At 44.7% G+C, this 10349-nt stretch overlaps 1 protein-coding gene across 2 annotated transcripts in view; it reads right to left on the reverse strand.

The window, feature by feature from the left end:
• Positions 1-1589: 1589 nt before the first annotated feature.
• The window catches only part of LOC106579751 (procollagen-lysine,2-oxoglutarate 5-dioxygenase 2), a 129685-nt gene continuing 120925 nt past the window's right edge, over positions 1590-10349 (reverse strand). For both annotated transcript variants that reach the window (XM_082966025.1, XM_045702853.2), the window contains 2 exons: positions 5125-5250; positions 1590-2616 (listed from right to left, as the gene is read on the reverse strand). In XM_082966025.1, the coding sequence (XP_082822151.1) occupies positions 2461-2616; positions 5125-5250 (282 nt within the window). In that variant the 3' untranslated portion in view covers positions 1590-2460. The remainder of the gene's footprint in view (positions 2617-5124; positions 5251-10349) is intronic.

Consider the following 10349-nt stretch of genomic DNA (forward strand, 5'->3'; position numbering starts at 1 on the left):
CTGTACTGAACCTTCACACTGTACTGAACCTTCACTCTACAGACTGTACTGAACCTTCACTCTAAACACTGCACTAAAACTTCACACTGTACTGAACCTTCACACTGTACTGAACCTTCACTCTACAGACTGTACTGAACCTTCACTCTACAGACTGTACTGAACCTTCACTCTACACACTGTACTGAACCTTCACTCTGTACTGAACTTTCACTCTACAGACTGTACTGAATCTTCACTCTACACACTGTACTGAACCTTCACTCTACACACTGTACTGAACCTTCACTCTACAGACTGTACTGAATCTTCACTCTACACACTGTACTGAACCTTCACACTGTACTGAAATCTTCACTCTACAGACTGTACTGAACCTTCACTCTACACACTGTACTGAATCTTCACTCTACACACTGTAGTGAACCTTCACTCTACACACTGTACTGAACCTTCACTCTGCACACTGTACTGAACCTTCACTCTACACACTGTACTGAACCTTCACTCTACACACTGTACTGAACCTTCACTCTACACACTGTACTGAACTTTCACTCTACAGACTGTACTGAACCTTCACTCTACACACTGTACTGAACCTTCACACTGTACTGAACCTTCACTCTACAGACTGTACTGAACCTTCACTCTACACACTGTACTGAACTTTCACACTGTACTGAACCTTCACTCTACACACTGTACTGAACTTTCACACTGTACTGAACCTTCACTCTACACACTGTACTGAACCTTCACTCTACACACTGTACTGAACCTTCACTCTACACACTGTACTGAACCTTCACTCTACACACTGTACTGAACCTTCACTCTACACACTGTACTGAACCTTCACACTGTACTGAACCTTCACTCTACACACTGTACTGAACCTTCACTCTACACACTGTACTGAACCTTCACACTGTACTGTACATCAACACAGAGACAGGACAGACCCCCACCCACCTCTCAACGAAGCATAGTACCACTCCCTAGCCAAACTGGGGTCATGCATTCTTCACTGCCAGTGATTGATTCTGCACGGGTACACGTGTGTGTGTGTGTGCGTGTATATTGGGGAGGGGTGATAAGAGGGGTGAACTGTTCTTAAGACAGTCTTTTTTTTAAACACAATAAGGGTGAACAGATTGGCATTTCTGATGAGGGAGTCTAAATTCCATCGACAGATTGCAATCTTTTCCTTGTTAGCAATGCAGAGAAAAAGATAATTTAAATGGTGGCTGATGGATGGCTTCAAGCGAACAGAAGGAGAAACTACAACATTTTAGTCCTTTTAGCAGACGCTCTTATCCAGAGCGACTTACAGTAAGTGAATACATACATTTCGTTTCATGCATTTTTTTTTTGTACTGGCCCCCCCCCATGGGAATTGAACCCCCAACCCTGGCATTGCACACACCATGCTGGCATTGCAACCACTGTGCTCTAGACTAGCTGTTTGTAGCTAGAACTTCCACATCTCCCGTTGACTATTGGGTACTCTGTCATCCAGGATAATTTCTCCAAACAAAATGCAGTTGAAAGGAAGTGAAAAAAATATATAAAAAATAAAATCGCTATTCATGTTTTTTGTTACATATTTTATTCAATTTCCATCAATTTCACAATAAGTTAAACACTTTGAACTGAAGTTCAAAGTTCATTCACAAACAACTTTCAGAGAACGTAAACATCTCAGGAACGAAACGCCATCAACGACTTATTGTCCTGCGATGTAAAAATCATGTCAAGTAAAAATATTTTTGACAATATTGAACTAGAATTTCAGATTTCATATTAAATTCTGATGTCATATATTTTATTATCTAGTGTGCAAAGTTACCAAAATTAAAATATCTTTCCTTGGGCATGTAAGTCATATTAGCATCAGGTAACAAACTGCAACCCAAAGTTTACAACAAAAAAAAAAGGTGTAGACAGAACATGGAAAATGGTTTCAAAACTAGACAACTTTATGTGAAACATACAAAACAAGTAATTGAATTAAAACAGCTAAGACAAGCCAGGAATGCCCGTTGGCATTAATCCTTAACACATAGATGTTTCCTTAAGAGTATGGGTTGGATTGCTGACTAATAAATAATGATTATTACAGTATGAGTGATTTGAAGATGAAGAATTAAGCTTTTACCTAAACCGCTGACTGACAGCGATTACAAGTAATCACGTCCCTTTAAGGCACCACACTCTGTTTGACAGAGAGTTTCAAATTAAGGGGATCGTCTGACTCTGGCATGACATCACCCACAATTCCTTTGTCTTTTAAAACTATTTATTTATTTATTTATTTGTACAGTAACTGGCATCAGTAAAACATATAAAGTACAACATAAGGCACTTCATCATTACAAACAAAATAGATCAAATTACAAAAACAAAACAAAAACAAAATGAAACCTGATCAAATCCTATGCTGGCGTACTATAGAGTTCAAGGGTCGATGAAGGAGACAGCGATGTAGCGAGTTCCGTTGGTGGTGGGCAGGCCTTCGTGGAGGTGCGTCAGACGGCCTGGGTGCATGAAGCTCCACCCCTTCCTGGGAGAATCTAGAGAGCAGTTATACCTGTGGAACCGACAACCTCCACCCTGGAGAGAGAGAGAGAGGGCGGGAGGAGCGAGAGAAAGAGGGAGAGTAGAGATATAGAGAAAGAGAGAGAAGGGGGGAGCGAGAGAAAGAGGGAGAGTAGAGATATATAGAGAGAGAGAGAAGGGGGGAGCGAGAGAAAGAGGGAGAGTAGAGATATATAGAGAGAGAGAGGGCGGGAGGAGCGAGAGAAAAAGGGAGAGTAGAGATATAGAGAAAGAGAGAGGGCGGGCGGGGGGAGCGAGAGAAAGAGGGAGAGTAGAGATATAGAGAAAGAGAGAGAAGGGGGGAGCGAGAGAAAGAGGGAGAGTAGAGATATATAGAGAGAGAGAGAAGGGGGGAGCGAGAGAAAGAGGGAGAGTAGAGATATAGAGAAAGAGAGAGAAGGGGGGAGCGAGAGAAAGAGGGAGAGTAGAGATATAGAGAAAGAGAGAGAAGGGGGGAGCGAGAGAGAGAGGGAGAGTAGAGATATAGAGAAAGAGAAAGAAGGGGGGGAGAGAGATAGAGAGTAAAGGAGGGAGGAGAGAGGGGGGGGGGGGCAGTGGTAGAAAAAGTACCCAATTGTCATACTTGAGTAAAAGTAAAGAAAAATCTAAAAGTATTTGGGTTTAAATATAGTTAAGTATCAAAAGTAAATGTAACTGCTAAAAAAATACTTAAGTATACATAATTTTTAATTCCATATATTAAGCAAAGCAGACAGCACCATTTTTTTTTTTTTAATGTACAGATAGCCAGGGGTCACACTCCAACAATCAGACATAATTGACAAACGATGCATTTGTGTTTAGTGAGTCCACCAGATCAGAGGCAGTAGAGATGACCAGGGATGTTCTCTGTTTAGTGAGTCCACCAGATCAGAGGCAGTAGGGACGACCAGAGATGTTCTCTGTTTAGTGAGTCCTCCAGATCAGAGGCAGTAGGGACGACCAGGGATGTTCTCTGTTTAGTGAGTCCTCCAGATCAGAGGCAGTAGGGATGACCAGGGATGTTCTCTGTTTAGTGAGTCCTCCAGATCAGAGGCAGTAGGGATGACCAGGGATGTTCTCTGTTTAGTGAGTCCTCCAGATCAGAGGCAGTAGGGACGACCAGAGATGTTCTCTGTTTAGTGAGTCCTCCAGATCAGAGGCAGTAGGGACGACCAGGGATGTTCTCTGTTTAGTGAGTCCTCCAGATCAGAGGCAGTAGGGATGACCAGGGATGTTCTCTGTTTAGTGAGTCCTCCAGATCAGAGGCAGTAGGGATGACCAGGGATGTTCTCTGTTTAGTGAGTCCACCAGATCAGAGGCAGTAGGGATGACCAGGGATGTTCTCTGTTTAGTGAGTCCTAAAGATCAGAGGCAGTAGGGACGACCAGGGATGTTCTCTGTTTAGTGAGTCCTCCAGATCAGAGGCAGTAGGGAGGACCAGGGATGTTCTCTGTTTAGTGAGTCCTCCAGGTCAGAGGCAGTAGGGAGGACCAGGGATGTTCTCTGTTTAGTGAGTCCTAAAGATCAGAGGCAGTAGGGAGGACCAGGGATGTTCTCTGTTTAGTGAGTCCTCCAGATCAGAGGCAGTAGGGATGACCAGGGATGTTCTCTGTTTAGTGAGTCCTCCAGATCAGAGGCAGTAGTGATGACCAGGGATGTTCTCTGTTTAGTGAGTCCTCCAGATCAGAGGCAGTAGGGATGACCAGGGATGTTCTCTGTTTAGTGAGTCCTCCAGATCAGAGGCAGTAGGGATGACCAGGGATGTTCTCTGTTTAGTGAGTCCTCCAGATCAGAGGCAGTAGGGATGACCAGGGATGTTCTCTGTTTAGCGAGTCCTCCAGATCAGAGGCAGTAGGGATGACCAGGGATGTTCTCTGTTTAGTGAGTCCTCCAGATCAGAGGTAGTAGGGACGACCAGGGATGTTCTCTGTTTAGTGAGTCCTCCAGATCAGAGGCAGTAGGGACGACCAGGGATGTTCTCTGTTTAGTGAGTCCTCCAGATCAGAGGCAGTAGGGATGACCAGGGATGTTCTCTTGATAAGTGCGTGAATTTGACCATTTCCCTATGTTGCTAAGCATTCAAAATGTAACTTTTGGGTGTCAAGGAAAATGTATGGAGTAAAAAGTACATTATTTTATTCAGGAATGTATTAAAGTAGTACTTTAATTTTTTACATCAAAGTACTTTACACCAAGGGGGTATTTTGATCAATCTCTGTGTTACTGAGTACTGTCATTACTGTGTTCTCTACAGTAAGCTACGGTATAGGGAGGTGTATAGGGAGGGGGCGGCACGTTTGTGTTGAGATACAGTACAATGTCTTACCTGGAAGTCAGTTCCTGTTTATAGATTCACTACAATGTCTTACCTGGAAGTCAGTTCCTGTTTATAGATTCACTACAATGTCTTACCTGGAAGTCAGTTCCTGTTTATAGATTCACTACAATGTCTTACCTGGAAGTCAGTTCCTGTTTATAGATTCACTACAATGTCTTACCTGGAAGTCAGTTCCTGTTTATAGATTCACTACAATGTCTTACCTGGAAGTCAGTTCCTTTGCTGTTGAGCGCAACGTTGATGGTGAATGTGGAGGAGTCATGATGGGGTCTCAGGTATGCCTGCCTGCCAGGAGTGTACTTCACTACAAAGTTCATCACTGCATAGCCCTGTGAGAACAGCTCATATCACACATTTATACTGAACAAAAATATCAACGCAACATGCAACAATTTCATATAACAAAACCAGTCAATTTAAATAATTTCTAGGCCCTAATCTATGGCTTTCACATGACTGGGAATACAGATATGCATTTGTTTGTTTGTTGGTCATAGATCTGGTGTGACCATCATTTGCCTCATGCAGCGAGACACATCTCCTTCACACAGAGTTGATCAGGCTGTTGATTGTGACCTGTGGAATGTTGTCCCCAACTCCTCTTCAATGGCTGTGTGAAGTCGCTGGATATTGGCGGGGAACTGGAACACTCTGTCGTACACGTCGATCCAGAGCATCCCAAACATGCTCAATGGGTGACATGTCTGGTGAGTATGCAGGCCATGGAAGAACTGGGACATTTTCAGCTTCCAGGAATTGTGTACAGATCCATGCGACATGGAGCCGTGCATTATCATGCTGAAACATGAGGTGATGGCGGCGGATGAATGGCACGACAATGGGCCTCAGGATCTCACCACGTATCTCTGTACATTCAAACTGCCATTGATAAAATTAAATTGTGTTCGTTGTCCGTAGCTTCTGCCTGCCCAATACCATAACCCCACCGCCACCATGGGGCACTCTGTTCACAACGTTAAAAATCAGCAAATCACTTGCCCACATGCCTGCCATCTGCCCGGTACAGTTGAAACCGGGATTCATCCGTGAAGAGCAGACTTCTCCAGCGTGCCAGTGGTCATCGAAGGTGAGCATTTGGCCCACTGAAGTCGGTTACGACGCCAAACTGCAGTCAGATCAAGACCCTGGCGAGGACGACGAGCACGTGGATGAGCTTCCCTCAGACGGTTTCTGATAGTTTGTGCAGAAATTCTTTGGTTGTACAAACCCACAGTTTCATCAGCTGTCCGGGTGGCTCGTCTCAGACCATCCCGCAGGTGAACAATCTGGATGTGGAGGCCCTGGACTGGTGTGGTTACACATGGTCTGCGGTTGTGAGGCCGATTGGATGTACTGCCAAATGATCTAAAACAACTTTTGAGGCGGCTTATGGTAGAGAAATGAACAATAAATGATCTGGCAACAGCTCTGGTGGACATTCCTGTTGTAAGCATGTCAATTACATGCTCCCTCAAAACTTGAGACATCTGTGACATTGGGTTGTATGACAAAACTGCAATATACACTGCTCAAAAAAATAAAGGGAACACTTAAACAACACAATGTAACTCTAAGTCAATCACACTTCTGTGAACTCAAACTGTCCACTTAGGAAGCAACACTGATTGACAATAAATTTCACATGCAGTTGTGCAAATGGAATAGACAACAGGTGGAAATTATAGGCAATTAGCAAGACACCCCCAATAAAGGAGTGGTTCTGAAGGTGGGGACCACAGACCACTTCTCAGTTCCTATGCTTCCTGGCTGATGTTTTGGTCACTTTTGAATGCTGGCGGTGCTTTCACTCTAGTGGTAGCATGAGACGGAGTCTACAACCCACACAAGTGGCTCAGGTAGTGCAGCTCATCCAGGATGGCACATCAATGCGAGCTGTGGCAAGAAGGTTTGCTGTGTCTGTCAGCGTAGTGTCCAGAGCATGGAGGCGCTACCAGGAGACAGGCCAGTACATCAGGAGACGTGGAGGAGGCCGTAGGAGGGCAACAACCCAGCAGCAGGACCGCTACCTCCGCCTTTGTGCAAGGAGGAGCAGGATAAGCACTGCCAGAGCCCTGCAAAATGACCTCCAGCAGGCCACAAATGTGCATGTGTCTGCTCAAACGGTCAGAAACAGACTCCATGAGGGTGGTATGAGGGCCCGACGTCCACAGGTGGGGGTTGTGCTTACAGCCCAACACCGTGCAGGATGTTTGGCATTTGCCAGAGAACACCAAGATTGGCAAATTCGCCACTGGCTCCCTGTGCTCTTCACAGATGAAAGCAGGTTCACACTGAGCACGTGACAGATGTGACAGAGTCTGGAGACGCCGTGGAGAACGTTCTGCTGCCTGCAACATCCTCCAGCATGACCGGTTTGGCGGTGGGTCAGTCATGGTGTAGGGTGGCATTTCTTTGGGGGGCCGCACAGCCCTCCATGTGCTCGCCAGAGGTAGCCTGACTGCCATTAGGTACCGAGATGAGATCCTCAGACCCCTTGTGAGACAGGAGGGTCGACGGAACAGGAGGGTCAACGGAACAGGAGGGTTGACATAACAGGAGGGTTGACGTAACAGGAGGATTATCATAACAGGAGGGTTGACATAACAGGAGGGTTGACATAACAGGAGGGTTGACATAACAGGAGGATTGAAGTAACAGGAGGGTTGAAGTAACAGGAGGGTTGAAGTAACAGGAGGGTTGAAGTAACAGGAGGGTTGAAGTAACAGGAGGGTTGAAGTAACAGGAGGGTTGACATAACAGAATGGTTGAAGTAACAGGAGGGTTGAAGTAACAGGAGGGTTGAAGTAACAGGAGGGTTGAAGTAACAGGAGGGCTGAAGTAACAAGAGGGTTGACATAACAGGAGGATTATCATAACAGGAGGGTTGACATAACAGGAGGGTTGACATAACAGGAGGGTTGACATAACAGGAGAATTGAAGTAACAGGAGGGTTGAAGTAACAGGAGGGTTGAAGTAACAGGAGGGTTGAAGTAACAGGAGGGTTGAAGTAACAGGAGGGTTGAAGTAACAGGAGGGTTGACATAACAGAATGGTTGAAGTAACAGGAGGGTTGAAGTAACAGGAGGGTTGAAGTAACAGGAGGGTTGAAGTAACAGGAGGGCTGAAGTAACAAGAGGGTTGACATAACAGGAGGGTTGAAGTAACAGGAGGGTTGAAGTAACAGGAGGGTTGAAGTAACAGGAGGGTTGACATAACAGAATGGTTGACATAACAGGAGGGTTGACATAACAGGAGGGTTGACATAACAGGAGGGTTGACATAACAGAATGGTTGACATAACAGGAGGGTTGACATAACAGGAGGGTTGAAGTAACAGGAGGGTTGAAGTAACAGGAGGGTTGAAGTAACAGGAGGGTTGACATAACAGAATGGTTGAAGTAACAGGAGGGTTGAAGTAACAGGAGGGTTGAAGTAACAGGAGGGCTGAAGTAACAAGAGGGTTGACATAACAGGAGGGTTGAAGTAACAGGAGGGTTGAAGTAACAGGAGGGTTGAAGTAACAGGAGGGTTGACATAACAGAATGGTTGAAGTAACAGGAGGGTTGAAGTAACAGGAGGGTTGAAGTAACAGGAGGGTTGACATAACAGAATGGTTGAAGTAACAGGAGTTTTGACATAACAGGAGGGTTGAAGTAACAGGAGGGTTGACATAACAGAATGGTTGAAGTAACAGGAGGGTTGAAGTAACAGGAGGGTTGAAGTAACAGGAGGGTTGAAGTAACAGGAGGGTTGAAGTAACAGGAGGGTTGAAGTAACAGGAGGGTTGACATAACAGAATGGTTGAAGTAACAGGAGGGTTGAAGTAACAGGAGGGTTGAAGTAACAGGAGGGTTGACATAACAGAATGGTTGAAGTAACAGGAGTTTTGACATAACAGGAGGGTTGAAGTAACAGGAGGGTTGAAGTACAGGAGGGTTGAAGTAACAGGAGGGTTGACATAACAGGAGGGTTGAAGTAACAGGAGGGTTGACATAACAGAATGGTTGACATAACAGGAGGGTTGACATAACAGGAGGGTTGACATAACAGGAGGGTTGACATAACAGGAGGGTTGACATAACAGGAGGGTTGACATAACAGAATGGTTGAAGTAACAGGAGGGTTGAAGTAACAGGAGGGTTGAAGTAACAGGAGGGTTGAAGTAACAGGAGGGTTGAAGTAACAGGAGGGTTGACATAACAGAATGGTTGAAGTAACAGGAGGGTTGAAGTAACAGGAGGGTTGAAGTAACAGGAGGGTTGAAGTAACAGGAGGGTTGAAGTAACAGGAGGGTTGACATAACAGAATGGTTGAAGTAACAGGAGGGTTGAAGTAACAGGAGGGTTGAAGTAACAGGAGGGTTGACATAACAGAATGGTTGAAGTAACAGGAGTTTTGACATAACAGGAGGGTTGACATAACAGAATGGTTGACATAACAGGAGGGTTGACATAACAGGAGGGTTGACATAACAGAATGGTTGACATAACAGGAGGGTTGACATAACAGGAGGGTTGAAGTAACAGGAGGGTTGACGTAACAGGAGGATTATCATAACAGGAGGGTTGACATAACAGGAGGATTATCATAACAGGAGAGTTGACATAACAGGAGGGTTGACATAACAGGAGGGTTGACATAACAGGAGGGTTGACATAACAGGAGGGTTGACATAACAGGAGGGTTGACATAACAGGAGGGTTGACAGTAACAGGAGGGTTGACATAACAGGAGGGTTGACATAACAGAATGGTTGACATAACAGGAGGGTTGACATAACAGGAGGGTTGACATAACAGGAGGGTTGAAGTAACAGGAGGGTTGAAGTAACAGGAGGGTTGAAGTAACAAGAGGGTTGACATAACAGAATGGTTGAAGTAACAGGAGGGTTGAAGTAACAGGAGGGTTGAAGTAACAGGAGGATTGACATAACAGAATGGTTGAAGTAACAGGAGGGTTGACATAACAGGAGGGTTGAAGTAACAGGAGGGTTGACATAACAGAATGGTTGAAGTAACAGGAGGGTTGATGTAACAGGAGGGTTGATGTAACAGGAGGGTTGAAGTAACAGGAGGGTTGAAGTAACAGGAGGGTTGAAGTAACAGGAGGGTTGAAGTAACAGGAGGGTTGATGTAACAGGAGGGTTGAAGTAACAGGAGGGTTGACGTAACCATTCATGCAACATCCAATACAGGTTATTCTCTGTCTTTCTTCCACATTCTTCCTGTAACTTGTAACAGTAGTTGGATCATTGCATACCTTTGTGTATTGATTGATATAGCGCATTCGAAAATTATTCAGAACACTTGACTTTTCCACATTTTGTTACGTTACACTCTTATTCTAAAATGGATTAAATTGTTTGTTTTTTGACTCAATCTACACACAATATCCCATAAAAAACTGAAATATGACATTTACATAAGT

The sequence above is a fragment of the Salmo salar genome, chromosome 19 (genome assembly GCF_965601325.2).
Source record: "Salmo salar chromosome 19, fSalSal1, whole genome shotgun sequence".
Classification (NCBI taxonomy): Eukaryota; Metazoa; Chordata; class Actinopteri; order Salmoniformes; family Salmonidae; genus Salmo; species Salmo salar.